General features: G+C 38.1%; 1 protein-coding gene across 4 annotated transcripts in view; it reads left to right on the top strand.

The window, feature by feature from the left end:
- Positions 1–17,497, top strand: part of RGS7 (regulator of G protein signaling 7) — a 470,656-nt gene that overhangs the window by 380,047 nt on the left and 73,112 nt on the right. For all 4 annotated transcript variants that reach the window (XM_063082919.1, XM_063082918.1, XM_063082916.1 and 1 more), the window contains exons 7-9: positions 10,825–10,889; positions 11,736–11,812; positions 11,916–11,997. In XM_063082919.1, the coding sequence (XP_062938989.1) occupies positions 10,825–10,889; positions 11,736–11,812; positions 11,916–11,997 (224 nt within the window). The remainder of the gene's footprint in view (positions 1–10,824; positions 10,890–11,735; positions 11,813–11,915; positions 11,998–17,497) is intronic.

Here is a 17,497-nt window from a genome sequence, read left to right as displayed (position 1 = left end):
TATTCAGAGACTTTTCAAGGTGTTCAGGGGAACTTTAGATTTAAGGGACTATAGCTCCTCATGTTTTTGGTTTTTCTTAACATGGTCTTTCTAAGCATCATGAAGGTTTTCCTATTAAGGGAAGAATCTCATAGTAAGGGAAATTTTTGCAATAAGATTTCAATTTTAAAAAATAATTATTTAGAACATTTTGCAATATATTTGTGATATTTTTATCAACTGTAGATTAATAATTTTGAAAATAACTGAAATCAGAAGAAATTTCTTTATGGAGTCCGAGGATCATAGATTTATAAATATGTTGTTTTTACAGGAATGTCCAATGGGTGATACTCAGAAATAATTCTGTAAAGATGATGTAATACATGAGCTAAAGAAGGAAAAAAAAATGTGAATTTCTTCCACAGAGGAACTTGTTCACATATTTTTTTTTTGGATATTTACAGTTTGCTGAATCTTTTAGAGTAGTGTAACAGATTTATTTTTAAGTGTGGATATTTATAACAATTTTCACAACTCCAGAATTACATGATTTGCAAAATTTTAAATTTATGTTGAAAACTTTTTTTTAATTGAATGTTTAGATGGAAATTTATTTTCTCAACCTAAAAATGAAGGAAAACATCACAAATTAAAGTCCATTGATAAGGAACAAATTTAACACAGAAAGATTAACATCCTTAATGCAAAAAGAAGTCTTAAAAATGAATTAGAAAAATCTAAGCAGAAATTTGGTGAAGGACATGAACAGATAAGTGACACACCCCAAAGAAACACCCCAAAGAAACACACATTGGAAGATGTGGTGGTGGGAGGGGCTGGCCATTGGTGCCTGTCTAAGGACCCCAGGCAGCTGGCTCTGTTGCTTGCCTAGTTGTGGGTGGCAGGGGCAGGGCTGAGGTCTCAGGACCCTCTGAAAACTTTTAAAGTCAAATTAAAAGTATGAAGTATGGTTAAATATTTGTTTTCAAATACTATAGCGATAAATATGCCTGGATTAACATAAGCTAAATAAATAAGGAAAGAGAAAGGAAATTAATTCCTGCCAAGCTCCTACATGTAAAAAAATCTATCTGCTGCCTTACTTGAAAGCTAATTTTTTAAAAAGATTTCATTATTATATAACTATTTAGCATAATTGATTTATGTCTATTGTGCAAAGGATAAGAGAATCAAAGAGAAACTGAGTCATGTAAAAAGTTAATGGCTAGGTTAACACTACAAGTCCTTTAAGACTCAGCAGACATATCACCGATTTCAGAAGCCTTCCTTAACTTCCACTGTACCCAGAGTAGAAGGTGGTCGTGAGGACTGCATCAGTCAGCTGGCTTTCAGTGGATTAAGCCACTTTAGAAAACAACAACTAAATCTTACTTATCTTTGTATTCCCAGTACCTAGGACAATACTTGCACTTAAGAAGGTGTTCAACAGAGATGTATTGAGTGAGTGAATGAATGGAGACTCTTGATTCTTAGGATTTATTGTGTGGTCCGGTGGCAAATTTAGCTTTAAAGACACCAATGACCTATACTCAAATTGATAATAAGAAAAGCATGGGGGGCTGAGAAAGGCAACATTTTAGATAACCGTCTCTGAATTTCATTGAGGAGGTTTATGCTTGTCCTTTGGGGCTCTTGGCTTTGGAGAATAATATTGATCGCTTATTTCTGTAGCTGGAAATTACAGTCCAGAAGGCACACAACAATAGCCCTTGTTCTAGAACCTGTAGAGAGATTTTAAGGGACATAATGGTATGATGTCAAAAATCTATCAAAATGTGTCAGATGATGAAGGCAATTTAGAATACTTGGTTTTAATTTTAAATTCTAAATAGACATATAATTGTTACAAGCCTCAAAGGAGAACGGGAGCAAAGTGTATGAGAGAAACATAAGATATGTTAAGGGAACCATTAACATATTAGCATATAATTATACAATGTATTACACATCCTCTGATTTAATTAAATTATATGAACACTAAATAAGGAAACCACATGGGGATAAAAACCACAAACTCCCACCCCTGGGACAATACCTTGCTCAGTGATAAGACCCTCCCATCCTCTCAGAGTGTCTGTAGTGTTCTAGAACTTCTCGTCCTAAAGCCTCTATTTGAGTCCTGACTCTGCAACTTCCTAGCTCTGAGAACTTCAGCCAAACCCTTTTCCATTCTGAGCCTTGTACTTCACATGTGTTAAGAAAAGTAATAAAATAAACCTATGTTTTTTAACTCACACCATTACTGTGATGTTCAAAGGTGATAACATATATGAAAGTGACTTGTACACGAAATAGGCATGCGAACTAATGGTGGTTATTCACTTCTCTATGAAATACATAGCAAAATATTTCTTTAAAATTTATCTTTGATGACACGTATTTATGGGGTACAGAGTTGACTACCAGTATTTGTGTACAATATGTGATGATCAAATCCATAGTATTAGCAGGTTCATCGTTACAAATCATAATGACTATTTGTGTCCCTTACCCAATTATTCCCTAATTCCCTGTCCCTACCCCTTTCCCATCTCTAGTAACCATAGGTCTGTTCTCTCCTTCTCAAAGTTCAACGTTTTATTGTGGTCTCTCTGTCCTTCCTTCCTTCTCTCTCTCTCTCTCTCTCTCTCTCTCTCTCTCTCTCTCTCTCTCTCTCTCTCTCTCTCTCTCTCTCTCTCAGCTCCCACTTATGAGGGAAGCCATGTGGTATTTCTTTTTCTATGCCTGACTTATTTCACTTAACATAATTTTCTCCATGCTCATCCATGTCACTGCAAATGGCAGAATTTCATTCCTTTTGTGGTTGAGTAGTATTGCATTGTGTATATATAGCACATTTTCCTATGCTCACCTACTAATTTGTCATAAGGAACTCGGAGACTAGAAACATGGGTCTGAATTATTTATCTGTATCTTGGCGCCTAGAACATCACCTGGCACGTTGAATGAACTAATGAATGAATGAATACATTTAACTTAATATAAAATTATATTCAACATTTGAAAAAGAATGCCTCCGTTTTCATTTCTTACTTAATATATTTTGGCTATAGCTTAAAGAAATACATGAAATATGGAGAAATTCCGAACATAAATATATTGTTGATTATTATAAAAAATGACATTACTGCTAAGGTCGTGAAGCCAAATGCTAATTTATTTCTAAAAATTATATGTTCATTTGAATCCCAAGTAATACTTAGAATTATAATCACACTTGACTGAAGAGCTGTAATAACTCACACTGCAGGTATTTTTAATCTTACAATGGCCTAGTATGTTAAAGTTTTCAAAAAGCTTTTACATTGATTATTTCCTTTAATTTGTATAATCATCCCAGTGAAGACAGAAAAAAAAAAAAAATTCATTTCTCAGGAATCTGGCTCCGAGAGGAGAGATGTTTCTAGTCACCCAAGTAGAAACAGGCATCAATTTAATGAACTTTGAAAATGATTCTTTATCTGTTCATCTGTGAAAGCCCTAAATTTTACTCAGATTTTTTTGGTCAATTCTACAAGGAAGAGACGCCTGACAAATGAGACACAAAATAATTCAAACAGTGCCTCTCACTGTGGTATTTCACTTGAGAAAAAAAAAAAAACAGCTTTATATAAAAGTCCATGATCAAACAGAGCTCATGGTAGAATCATTAAATGACATTTGATTTTCCTTAAGGAGAAACAAATCCACCACTCTTAATTCTTTTCATATGTATAGTTCTTAGCTATTATTCCAGAGATGTCCTATAGGAATTCTTTCTTCTTAAGGTCTAGACCTTCCAGGAGGATGTTTAAAATTTTCACAGTCCAAGTATCCACTTTCCATAGGAGAGCTTTCTTATCTTGGTAAGTATTCTTTCATTAAGGTATATAATAGTTAATTAGGTACCTTATAATACTTAATTCCTAGTCCTACTTTATAGTAACACAATCTTCTTTATTAATATATAAGAAAATTAATTAAAAATCACTTTTATAATTTCTTTCCAGTTTTTCTAAGACTTAATTTTCCTTGCTGTTAATTAATATTTGAGTTGCTAAGTCAATTTTTTTTAAAATGCTCTAAGTTATCCTTATTCCTTACCTTTTCATTTCTATTCATGCATTGCTAATATCTAAATCTTTAAATGAATGCTAGATTTTAAAGTATTCTATTAACATCAAATTTAAAATGCCTTTTTTGAGTCATTATTTTGAACCTCTGTTTTTAACGATTATCATCTCTTTACAGTGAAATTAAGGATAATTTCAGTATATGTTTTTTTAAAAAAATTCCAAAAATTATTGTGGCTTTAAATATATGTCCATTCAGCACCAATTATATGGGTCTTGGGCACCCTACTTTCCAGAAGTTTACCAAAATTGTTCCTTCCCTCTCCTACACTACAGAGAGTGAAAAGAAAAGCAAAAGTAGAATAGAAGGAATCGTGAGAGTTGACTATCAGTATAAATATGTATAAATAAACAATAAAAATTAATTAAATTAAATTTAAAAGAATCATTAGAATATTAGTGGAAATTAGAGAGTGACGCCACACACCCCTCGTGTGAAAGACTGACATTTTTCTGGAATCGACAGAATTCAGCCAAACGGAAGGGACACGGTGGTATCAGACTTAAAAATTTCTTTTCTCAAGACATTAGGACAGCTTGACAGAATTGGACAAAATTCTGACCCAACAACATTAATGGTTCCCAATATCGATACATGAGGGTTGGAACTATGAGTGAGTTTTGGAAGGGCAGGGAAGGCTTGGATCAAGGTTTCTTAGACTTGAACATGGCACCAGAGGAGAAAGCCTCGTCCCTGACTTTGATTCGTAAAGCAGCACAGGCTGTCTCAGACATTTGGGAGCAAGCTTAGGAGAACAGAAGAGGGAAACTCGAAGAGCCCTGCAGTGTCCTTGAAGGCTTGATGCAGCTGCTGGTCAGCAGCTGAACAGAAAACAGAAACGCAGGGTCAACAGCATTTTCCCTTGTTCAACCTCACGGATGCAGCAACCTCACTCCCAATCAATCAAGTGAGCAAATGCCAAAGAAAATAAATAAAACAGAAATCCAAAATAGGTAGCATCCCCATTTTGGGAGGATCTGGGCCCTGATAGAGCAATTTCAACAAATCTAGACTTAAAAACAAAAAAACAAACAAAATGTGCAAAGACAAGGTTTTCTGGGTTTCCTTTTCCAAGATACTAACTTTCTCTTCATGCTTGCTAGTATCTAAATAATTGTGAAGAACTAGCTTTCAAAAGGAATGTGAATACTGTAATTAATTTGAGAGGTCGCAACAGAATATGATAAATTCTAGTCATTGAGAAAAACTAGGAGGACTGGAGGAAGTCAAGACATGCTCCATCCTTCATTATTTATGTAGGGAGGTATTAGGCAGTGTTTAATTTATGAGGCTGAAATCTTAGAAATATATATTTAAGCATTTATTTAAAGATATAAGAATGGCTACTAATGGAACAGTAACAAGTTTTATTACTTCTAAGTTATTAAAGTAGGAATTGAAGAAAACTCATTTTATGTAACAAAAGGTAGAATACAAGGGAACTACAATCAGAGAGAGAGAGAGAGAGAGATGCAGATATAAGAACAGGAATACCAACCAGCTGTCACAAGATGAATGGAAATATTTAAATTCGTTTATTAAAAAAAAACCAAGTATCTCTAAGTTAGGTCGTCAGTAAGATCCAAGAATATCCGGCTGCAAGAAAGAAAAGTAAAATACACTGATTCGGTTAAAATAAATGAATGGTGAATCAAAGATACACCAGGCAAATACGAGCAGAAAATGAAATAAGAGGTTGCAATATTGATCGAATGAAAAATAATCCAAGGTAAAGTGTATTAAATGGAGCCAAGTTAGTGAAGAAGATAATCCAGAAAAATCTTTTACATTAAAATCTATGATATGAAAACTGCTAGAAGTGCAAGAAAACAGGTGCAGAAATATAGTGAAAGTGTTGGATTTTAATCCGTGTCTCTCAAGCCAGATTAGCAAAAATTCAACGCTGGCATTAAAGTAAGGATATTTGTATATTGCTGAGAAGATATTATGGCTGAAAGTTTGGCAGTATCTTATAAAATTCAAACTCTGCCTGTCACCACAAACTCCAGATATTATTTCTGGGGATACATGCTAAGAAAAAGCTTTTCTGAATCACTTGTAATAGATTTTTTAAAATGAAAAAAGAAAAAGCCTAAGTATTTAGTAATGGAGATATGGTTAAACAATATGTGCTGTATTTATAGGATAGACCATAACAGTTAATAGAAAACAAGCTATAGCTTATAGGATTCAGGCTGGGAAAATCTCAGTAATGTTATATTGAATGAAGAAAACAGATTACAGATCACCCATAGTTGATTATATATATAACTTTAACAACCAAGTCAATGTTTGCTTAACTATACTGAATATTGTATTGTTTATTAAACTTCTCCCAAAAAGCCTGGGAAAAATACATTTCCTACATAATATTAATTTTAATATTAACGTTAGTTCTTATCTCTAATCTATAAATGGGCTTTAAGTCTAATAAGAAGAAGTCAAATCTCCCAACAGAAAAGTTAGCAAAGTCATAAATAGCTAATTTACCAAAACAACAACAAAAACTCAACGGGTCAGTACACGCTGGTTTTCGATCAACAAGTCTTGACATCTACTGTGTGCCTGGTGCTGCCCTAGGCATGGGTCCCCATCAGTGAACAAAACAGGCAAAACCCTCTGTCCCCCTGGAACTGACATTCCAGTGTGTGTTGGGGAGAAGGTTCAAGGGGAGGAAAACTAAGAAATTAACTATGTAAATGAAGACAGAAATTGTATGTTAGGAGGTGGAAAGTTGTTTGGAGAAAAAATGGGAAAGGGGCCAGCAAGAGAGGGCAGAGATGCCCGGGAGAGAACAGTGTAACCCTGGAGACAGGACCAGGGCTCTCCAGAGAGGGGGCAAGGAGCAAAGGTCAGGGGGGCACCTGGTGGGGCTCAGGCAGATGGGGAGAAAAATGCGGAGCAGGCCCGAAGGTCACTTAAGGGGAAGTAAGGACTTTGGCTTTTTCTGGAGAGAGATTGACATGGGAAATAGTTGAGAAAATGTAGGGTTTTGAGCACAGTGATGATCTGGTTTATGTTTTAACAGAACAGCTCTGACTGCTTTGCTGAGAATAGACGCTCCAGAGTTGGAGAGGGTAGGAGACGCGCTCAAGTCTAAACTTTCTGGAGTTTGGTTGTAAGGATCCAAAGGCTCGAAGGTTGCATACTCCCTGACTCAGCCATAACACTTCTAGGGAACTAGCAATTTGTAAAATGCAAAGATCCATCCATCCATACACACCCATGTGCATATATGTTCATTTGTCAATTTAAAAAATTAACATTAAATTTTTTTTAATTAGAAAAAGTTTCTGTGCAGCATATAAATCTATTTCAGTTACCTACCAGACTTCACTTGTCTCAGCAATAAAATTGAAATTATGCATGAAATATAATAAAGATCTATTCCAATGTGGAAAAAAAGAATGTCAGCGCTCTGCTTTCCTCTCCTTCCTTGCTCTATATACTCCAGCCACCGAAGGTTAGGAGCCTGGGTTAGTGGTTCTTGGTGGGGGCACAGAAGGTCCAGGTGAAGAAAGAAGCCCCCATACCTCCTTCACTCACAAGCTGGGGTAGAGGAGAAGACCCCAACTTTAAACCGAGCTTGGAGTTTTGATTATTACTTGGGGTGGACATTCTCATTAATAACTTGGGACTGTTTGAATTACCTAAGAATGGGAAGTAAGATTGTGGAAACTGCCCGAATTCTTAAATTCAGGTACAGGAGAAAAATTTGCCCGAAAAGTAAACATGCAAAGATTTTAAAGATAAAGTTGCATTATGGCAATATAAGTTACATTTGCATTACTTGGGTTGTAAGCTGGGTAATTTGTATTTCCAGTCTTTATGAATATAAAGAATGAATATATAGTTATGTATATATATTTTATGAATATATATTTATGAATATATATTTATGAATATATATTTATGTTCATGCCATATTTAGATGTTGGTGTTTCAGTGATTTTCTCATGTGATGTGACTCTGGACACTTTTGTCAGGGACGTCAGTGTTTGCTCATGAGACTGCTCCTCTTGTAGAGATTTACAAAATTAAAAATAATGCCGACATTCACTTTCTATTCAACTCCTCCTCAGTGACAGATGTGATTCGGCAACTTGGGCTTTTTCATCTAACTTTGAAGTTGCGATTGGGCCAAATTCACCACCTTTATTTACTACGCTGCTGTTTTGGCCACAGTGGCACTTCAAGTCTACACAAGTTTTCTCCCACTTAATGCACCCACCTATTAAATGACCTGTTTGTTTCATTCTCTAAGTTCTCAAAGTCGTCTCATCATGTTCTCCCAGAAGACTAGTGCAGTGAGATATATTTAAACTTGGAATTAAAATTAGGTCATCAAAAACAGAAAACAACATTTTAAATAGAACATTGGAAATGGCTTTTGCAGTTGGTATTTTCAGTATTTTGGCAGAACAGAGAATATTTAAGGGTCATGTTAAAAAAGATTTACTCTTTCTATCTGGGACCATAAATAACACCATAGAGAGTACTTTTGTTGCCTAAATAATTAGGGGTTAACACAAAAACATTAACCTGAGCCATAGTTTTGCCTATGCATAAATAGTCTTGTTTTTTCAATCTTTGATGGACTGGTAAGTTTCCTGGAATTGGAACCCTCTTTCATCCACTTGGACCTCCTACCTTGTCCACATCTTGCCCAGCGTGGTGGTCTCTGCTGTTAAGGAGCAAAGTATCGTCTGCATGAGTCAGCGCACTGCAGCTGTGTCTGGACTGGATTAGTGAGGTCTGGGCCTTTCCAGCCATGACCATACTTGCTCCACCTTCAACAGTTTCTGGATTATTCTCTATTCTGCTAACCCAGACTTTGATCCCCTTCCTCTCTTTCTCTTTACCAAAGAATCTGATAGACATTTACACGGATTTTATCACTTGAGTTGATTTGACTGCTAAATAGCTCTTTCTGAAAATATTGCATTCGTTCATTCATTCAACACTGTCTGTCCACACCTTCATTTGGCTTCTTAGAGAATTAAAGAAAATTGCAAATAGGACACCTGTATTAAAGGATGCATATCTTTTGTGAGCGGTCATCTAAAAAAAAACGTCACCTCACTCTTGCTTTAATTTATTAGTTTACCTGATGAGGTTAGAAACACGTTTCCCACAAGGGGACTGATTTTGCAAAGAGCAGCAATCAAGCAGGTGGGACGAATGATTGAGGGCTGCTTAGCAGGGGTCTGAAATGTGAGTAGAGGTCATTCCACAGGAACTCTGAAATTCTTTAATTGGATATTTAAGAAGATTCAGTCTTTCTCTCATGAAGAGATACCCTCAGGGGTATTGCCCATACACTTCAATTTCTTTTGCCAACTGCTGAGAACATTTTAGTTATTTTGTTAATGTCACGGGCCTCTGCAGTGAGAGTTCGTCCAGGAGTGAGCATTAATAATGACCAATTAGAGAAACTAACACGTCGTGTCACTTTTGTTTTTGAAGTTTGCCCTTTGAAAATTCCTAATATTAGTAGAAAAATAAAAAATAAACTTACTCTGGTGGATTATAGAAAGATGTCCTAAAACCATCTACTGGGTTCTTAGTGTTTGCAGTGATTTTAGCATCGTTTCCTGGTTGGCTGTCTCCTTTGCCTTGATCTCATACAGGAAACCTTACAGGGCAGAAATTAAGTAAATAGCATCTGTGTTTGCAGTGGTCTCGAGTTTTCTGTGTAGTGTTGTTCCTCAGTGATACCAGCTGGACTTTGGTATCCAAAACTAAAGGTGGTCCCCTTTAGTGCAAAAATAGTATTTATAAGGGATCCTCACAGAGCTAGCCTTACAAAAAGTAATATTTGATGGTTCTCATCCAGTGGATTTATTCAGCATCTAGAATAGATAGAATTCATCTTGAATTTCATGAGATTCAAATATGACATTTAATGAAAAAAATGACAAAAAATATTTTGGAAATTGGGACTTTACCAGAGGGCTCTGAATGTCTTGACATTGTCATGAGAGTCACCGGGATACACTGAAATAACTAAAGAAATTTGCTCAGTGGCAAGGCTATTGCCACTGTCACCTCCTTCCTCCATTACCCATCCTAAAAATCTGCTGCCCAGGTGGCCTTTACATGGCAGCCAAAGAGACTGAGTCCTCAGGAAAATAGGAATAAAAGGTCACGTATTTTAGGTAGGTAAGATGTTATAATCTCCTTCTAGTAATGAAACGATGGGTGTTTGGGCCTTGTGGAATGAAGCAAAAAAAGATGTTGAGAAGGTTTCAATTTACATGAACAGATCCTTTCCATTGACAGGACAAATCTGGAAATAATTGCATGTACTGATAATGGTTCCTTCTTCATACAATTCCTTTTTACAAAACAATTTTATTTGCATGTCTTGATTTTTAAGTTCATTTGATGTCACTTTTAAAAGGCTCTATTTTTTTCCCCTTATTTGTTGAGGATGACAAAATTGGGACAAATACATCATAAAAATAAGAAATAGTGACCCAGTTTCTTAGTATGTCTTTTTTCTGAATGTACCATAAATCTCACTATGTTTGAATTTTAGTAATAATGTTATATATTTATTTATTTGTGTCTAAAAAGGTAAAAAGAGAAAATTACAACTCGGGAAGAAAATGAAAGTGTCTAGATTTATAATGCTATATTTTTATTTATAGTGCCAGGTGTTAATAAGCAGGCAAGAAATGATTGATTTTTTTATTTTCCTTTCAGCGGTTTATCTCTGCAAAAGAACAATGCAGAACAAGGCAAGGCTGGAGCTAGCAGACTATGAAGCTGTAAGTACCAAGGACTTTCTGGCAAAGAAAGTCATCAAATGAATAGGAGTTAAGTGCTTATGGTCACTTTAGGCACTCTGCTTTCTACCTTTATGGATCTAAAAAAACATCAGATTTTCAGGGATCAGGCAGCACGATGATGGCTTAATAAATATCCCTGTTGGCAGAGGGTGGTGAAATTCCCTGTACACAAACTGTGAGTAGAAGGGGGAAACATATCTTATTTTCTAAAATTGACTTCGATGTAAAAAGTTCAACTAAATGCTATAGTGAAGAAACTCAGATGCTGAGAATTAAAGACCATTTACACTGGGAACACAGTCTTTGCAAAGCCTGCAGGTGGTAACCATCGACAGATAAAGTTAATCTGATGTAACTTGTTCAGATGGTCTCTATGTTGAAGTTTACTGAATTCAAAGCACTGTGTAGAAATGGGTTCACATGTACTACCAGGAACTGGATTGCAATCAGCAGTAGGACTGTACGCTTTCCTGTTCCTCCATAAAATGGGCACAGAAAAGACCAATGAAGTAGCCTTGAGCACTTTTTTTGTACAAGGTCTTGTTAGTATTTTGCAGGCACATATTGGATTTTTTTAGTTGTGTTCTCTAAAGTTGGTTCTTTACAAAGATTACTGTTTGTAAACGGATTTTTCTGTTTCTTGGGGACTGTTAATGTGAAGATTAGCTGAAGTCAGTGAGCATGACTCTCCATTGAGAACCAGAGTACACCTAGTACTTGAGAAATGCTATATTTGCTTTCTGGACAAGTGCATGCAGTAAATAAGCTAGAAGGGAGGAGCGAAGACCAGCACCAGAATGTCTTCACCTCTGACATATTTTTCAGGAGAGCCTGGCCAGGCTGCAGAGAGCATTTGCCCGGAAGTGGGAGTTCATTTTCATGCAAGCAGAAGCACAAGCGAAGTGAGTCCTTGTGAGTTTTCTGGAAGGTGCATTCCAGTCGTGGCCTTTTGTCCAGGGAGGGGCTACACATAACCCTTCTTATTCTTTGTTACCATGCTGACAGAGTGGACAAGAAGAGAGACAAAATTGAAAGGAAGATCCTGGACAGCCAAGAGCGAGCTTTCTGGGACGTGCACAGACCCGTGGTAAGTGACCATCTGCAGGTCTCTGCAAAGCGAGAGCAGATGGTGCTGGCCCATTCCACCGCCTGCAGTGTCATGTGGAATGAGTTGGGATCAGACGGCCACTTTCGTGTAATATGACCAGATGTCAGTAGTGTGAACCTTAATTTATAAAATTATGCATTTTTTTACCATGACTTCCCTGGCTTACTCGAGGCATTTGAAGACCTTGATGCTTCTCCATACACTTGAAAGAAAGCTCTGTGCTGCCACAAAGTGGTTTTTTTGTGGCTTGCTTTTTTTTCTAGCTTTGTGGTGAAAGTAGAAGTCACAATGTTAAGCCTCCACTATTTTTTTCTTTTTTATCACCTAGGGATAACCTGCTTTGGTTGTCGACTTTCACAGACCAATATTTTTATATGGCTCAAATTCAAAATATCTCGTACTTTTATTTTTTTATTATTTTTATTTATGCATAGTTATGGGGTACAGAGCTGACCATCAGTATCTGTGTACAGTATGTGATGATCAAATCAGTATTATTAGCATGTTCGTCATTACAAATCGTAATTACTTTTTCTGTCCTTTACCCAACTACTTCCTATACCCCCTTTTTCTCCACCTTTCCCACCACTAGTAACTATTGGTCTGTTCTCTCCTTCTGCAAGTTTGACTTTTTATTATGGTCTTTCTCTGTTTTTTAGCTTCCACTTATGAGTAAGGACATGTGGCATTTCTCTTTCTGGGCCTCGTTTATTTCACTTAACGTAGTTTTCTCCGAGCTCATCCATGTTGCTGCAGCTTTTAGTGATGTAATGTTGGATCTATATACAATAACTTAGCTAGTTTTCTTCCTTAATGATATTAAACTGTGTGCCTCAGAGTAACAAATAACAAATGCTTTTAATTAATACCAGAAAACTTTGTGGAAGGAATTAAACAATCGTTGTGAACATCCATAAGACAGCATGTCTAAAATCACATCTTTCTTTCTATTTTGATGCTATATTTTCTTCTTCTATAGATTTCTTTAAATATAGACAAGGCACTAGAGAATAATATTTACATAACTATTATTAGAATAAATAACAGGTTCATAGCATGAGAGACAAATCAAGATTAATTGGGACACCTTGAAGTTTTCCTCTCAACAACCTTCGGAGTCAGACCAAAATAGAAAGACTCCAAAGATTCATTTACATACATATGTATTTCACTTTCAGATAGCAATGCAGTTAAAGTCTATATTGAATTTTCTCTGTCTTTCGAATTCTCAGAAGATTAGAATTAAGAGTTAACTGGCTTTGCTACTCAAAATTCAGTTTGAGTTTTATTGTTCATGGTGAAAAAGGATTATGAGATCACATGCATAGCTCTTGCAAGGATATGAAGTAGGATTTTTATTTGTTTAAGCAACCTCCAGAAACCCGTCAATATGTATGTCCCCATGTTTATCCACTTTATGCCCCCTGGACACCTGGTGTCCAATCTCTAGTCTCTCTCAGTTTCCATGTCCCAAATACTCTTGGCAACTCAGGAGGACCCTCACCATGCACGCTCTCCTGCGCTGCCCACACGGCCTCCGTGCCCTGGGACTCTCATGCTCCCCGGCATGGAAACAGATCCCACCTCAACACACTCCCGTGCTGCATTGCCTAAGAATTACTCAGCCGGGCCTGTGCTTCTGCTGCAGGCAGAACCTGTCCACAGCTGTTTTTCTCCCCTTCCAGTGAATCAGACTCCCGTCTTCCCTGTTCCCCACCAGCAGGGGGCAGATGTGAGTCGACCTCCACTTGTTTTTTTTGCCTCACCCTCACTAGGCTCCAGTTAGAAAGTCATCCCAAGGGGGATCTGGAGGCAGAAACCACCCCGAAGCCAGCCATTAACTCCCTGTTCAACTTGAAGATGCCTCTGAGGGGCTTCATTTCACCTCCAGTGAAGGTGACATGCTTTGTCGTTGCTTAGATTTCTACAGGAAAATAAGTAGAGCTTCAGGTTGTCTGTGTGCCTCTGAGAACGGCAGTCAGCTAAACCAACCCCACCTTCAACCATTTATTTTTCTTACGTTACAACTTTTTACGTTACTTTAGAGGTAATACCTGGCTGAGGCCCTGGCCCCCCACTTCAGGGCCCCAGGAGCTTCTGGCTCCAGCCGGGTTGCAGTCAGCTGTGGATGGGCCAGCTAGCTCAGGACCCAAGGAGCTTCCATTAGCACTTTTTATTTATTTATTTATTCTATTTTATTTTATTTTATTTTTCTTTTGTCTTTTTCGTGACCGGCACTCAGCCAGTGAGTGCATCAGCCATTCCTATATAGGATTCGAACCTGCAGCCGGAGCATTGCTGCGCTCCCAACGCTGCACTCTCCCGAGTGCTGCCACGGGCTCGGCCCTATTAGCACTTTTTAAATGTAAACATTTTGAAGTGGTGCTAGACACTTGTGACATGCTGACACTTGTTGAAGGAAGGTCATGTCTGCCCTGCAGGCCCAGCCTTTTATCTTGTTTTTTACTGTCCCTGGGAGTTAATTGATACTGATGATGATGATGGCTGGGATATTAGCAGCAAGTACTCCTGAAAGAGCTTGTAATAGCTGTTTCCTCAGCCAAAGACGTAAGCTGTATTTCTATTTAACTAAGCAATAACAGGAAGAACTTTCTAAGATAACTATACTTCTAAATAAAAAAAGTGGTAGAGGGGAAAACAGCAATATTGTGATAATTCCCAAGAATGGCTGTACTTTTGTGTCCATCCCTAGAAATGAATTCTGCAGCTGTTGTAATAAACCCTTCATCAATGTACTGACACATGCAAACCTGTATCCCAGAGTTAAGGTTCGATAGTTATTCCTGTAGCTGAGTTTCTTTTTCATAGCCTGTCTTGACCATGGCAGTAATGGAAGACTCTTTCTACCCTGTGGTATTCATTGGAAAAATTTAAGTGTCTTCTAGATAGGACCAGTAAAGCCAGGTTTTGCATACTAACACCAAATTATTTTTACCCGAGCAATCTAGAATCCTAGACGATGTGCAAGAAAATACCAGCCAGTATCTCTGACTGTCCTGAGGTTCGTTCTGGAATGTCTTGGGCATTGCTGCTACCCAGCACCCCTAACAAGTGGATGTCCATTCTCCGGGAGACTGTCCCGCTGTATACTCTCTGGGCTTTCGTCATGTTGGCCAACGACCAGAAGCCAAAGGGAATGAATGAGGAGATCTGTGGCAGAGTGGAAAGTATGTGGGCTCTGGAGTCAGGCAGATCTGAGTCCGTTGTTTTCTTGGCTCGCCTTGGACAATGATTTGCCCTTTCTGATACTCAGATGTCTCATTTGTAAAATGGAAATATACCTGCCTCGCAGAGCTGATGTGCACATTAAATGAGATTGTATGTGTAAAGGCAGCTAGCATAGCACTTGGCCTGCAGAAGACAAAATATTCTCCACTTCCTTTGTGAAGAGATGCAGAGAGTAGCACAAAGAGGTAGAGCAAGGAACATGAAATATAGCAACCAATAATGCAAATAATGCCCACACGTCTTCGGTTTTGCCAACATCTACCAACAGCAGAAGACAGTGAAGGGAATCACAGCATTCCGTTTTAGCTCAGGGGTCTCAACCAGAATAATTTCTAAGACCATTCCCCTGCAGTCTCCTTTTCCCTTTGCCCCCTCGTTCCATTTATGTACACCTGGCTTGTAATGGGTCACCTTGACATAAGGCAGAGGTGGCAGTCATGGTGTTGACTGCTCACCTGCGGCACCTCTCTCTTAGTATCTTTTATTATTGAACACTTTGGTTTCACTTTTGCTTTTTTTGGTATTTATTCTGGCCTTTATTCTGGAGCTCAGAATCTGACCCCTAGGCTCAAGCAATGCAAAAATGGAAACGGAGTGGCCTTCTTGGTGTTTATCAACCAGAGGAGTGAATGAGTCTGATTCAGAGTACTAGGAATGAGTCTGATTGTGTGAGTCTCCTCTCCAGAGCGTTTATTCTGTACCCAGGGCTGTAGACTGGACGCCCCACAACCTCACTGAAGCTTAATCTCCACTGTAACTGTTGAGGGTGGGAAATCCTGTTATGGTGATGGAAAGGTGGGACCTCGAAGAGGTGATCAGATTCTAGAATGATGCCTATTGAATGGATTAACAATGGTGGTCAGGGGCGTGGCTTGGGGAGCTTTAAAAGGAGAGAAGGTTAGTCTCTCTGCTCTCTGAGCTCTGCCCTTTTGCAATGTGATACCCTGCTGTCACTGTCACCACCATGAAGTCCTTCACCAGATGTGTTCCCTGGACTTTGGACTTCCCAGCCTCAGAAACTGTAAGCAATAAATTTCATTTTCTTATTAATTACTCAATTCTGTGTATTTTGGTATCAGCAACAAAAATAGACTATTACACGCACCTATGGAACTTTTTGTACTGTATAAAGAGTACCTTTGTCCCCAACTTTTTTATTTACATGTATCAGTCCTGGAGCCATCTGCCAATGCAATGACTAATCCCTGTTTCCTTCAAAAGTTCACTCTGAAACTCATGAAAGAATGTGCCCCACCATGTCACCCTTCCCACAACATGCAACATCACCTGATTATAGCATTTATTCTGTATCACCAGGTGCCCAACATTGTATAAAGGCCAGGCATAAAAAGTTGATTGAAAACCCAGCCCTCGATTTCTATTTTGCAATTTTTTTTTTTTTTTTTTTGTGACTGGTAAGGGTATCGGAACCCTTGGCTTGGTGTCACCCTCACCGCGCTCAGCCAGTGAGCGCACCAGCCATCCCTATATAGGATCCGAACCCGCGGCAGGAGCGCCGCTGCACTCCCAGTGCTGCCCTCTCCCAGTGAGCCACGGGGTCGGCCCCCAGCCCTCGATTTCTAAAACTCACAGTCCAGTGGGAGCATTTTATGAACTTAGTCACTGACACAACCGATGGGTGTGACTGCACCATTTGTTTTCTGGGGGAGATGCAGGTGCTTGTGGTATTTACATGACATGTCCATGTACACAGCTAGTAGCAGCAGAGCCAGGACTAGGACCAGAGAGGAGAGTGGCTCGAGGCAAAGAAAGTAGCTGCAGAATGAATGAAATCCTGATTTTATGAGTCCATCCTGCAAAAAGAAGGGATAAATAGATAGCAGTATGTGACATACGATACACCTGTGCTTATGGGTGTCATGTTATATTTTACTTTACTTGTGGTTTTTGAATATTCCTTTTTCATTCCTTTTGCTATTTTCAAAAGTCCAGAGTTAGGGCATCTTTCAGACATTGTAGGCAACACACCCTTGCCCTAGGGGAACCCAGCTGCCATATGGAGAATACACCTGTCAGGAATGTTGTACAATACACACCCTAAAGGGCCAGTTCCAACAGAGCTGCCCAATGAGTACTATCTCCAATATTTAGACACAATAATCTTGTGTACTATATACTTTATTATGTCAGGAAGGACCTAAAATTTTTATAAATGTATAAAGTATACCTGATTTACAGAAATTATTAGTACATGAAAGAGTTAACAAAG

The sequence above is a fragment of the Cynocephalus volans genome, chromosome 18 (assembly GCF_027409185.1).
Source record: "Cynocephalus volans isolate mCynVol1 chromosome 18, mCynVol1.pri, whole genome shotgun sequence".
Taxonomy (NCBI): domain Eukaryota; kingdom Metazoa; phylum Chordata; class Mammalia; order Dermoptera; family Cynocephalidae; genus Cynocephalus; species Cynocephalus volans.
The sequence above is the reverse complement of the archived record's forward strand: the minus strand, read 5'-3'. Positions and strand labels throughout refer to the sequence as shown.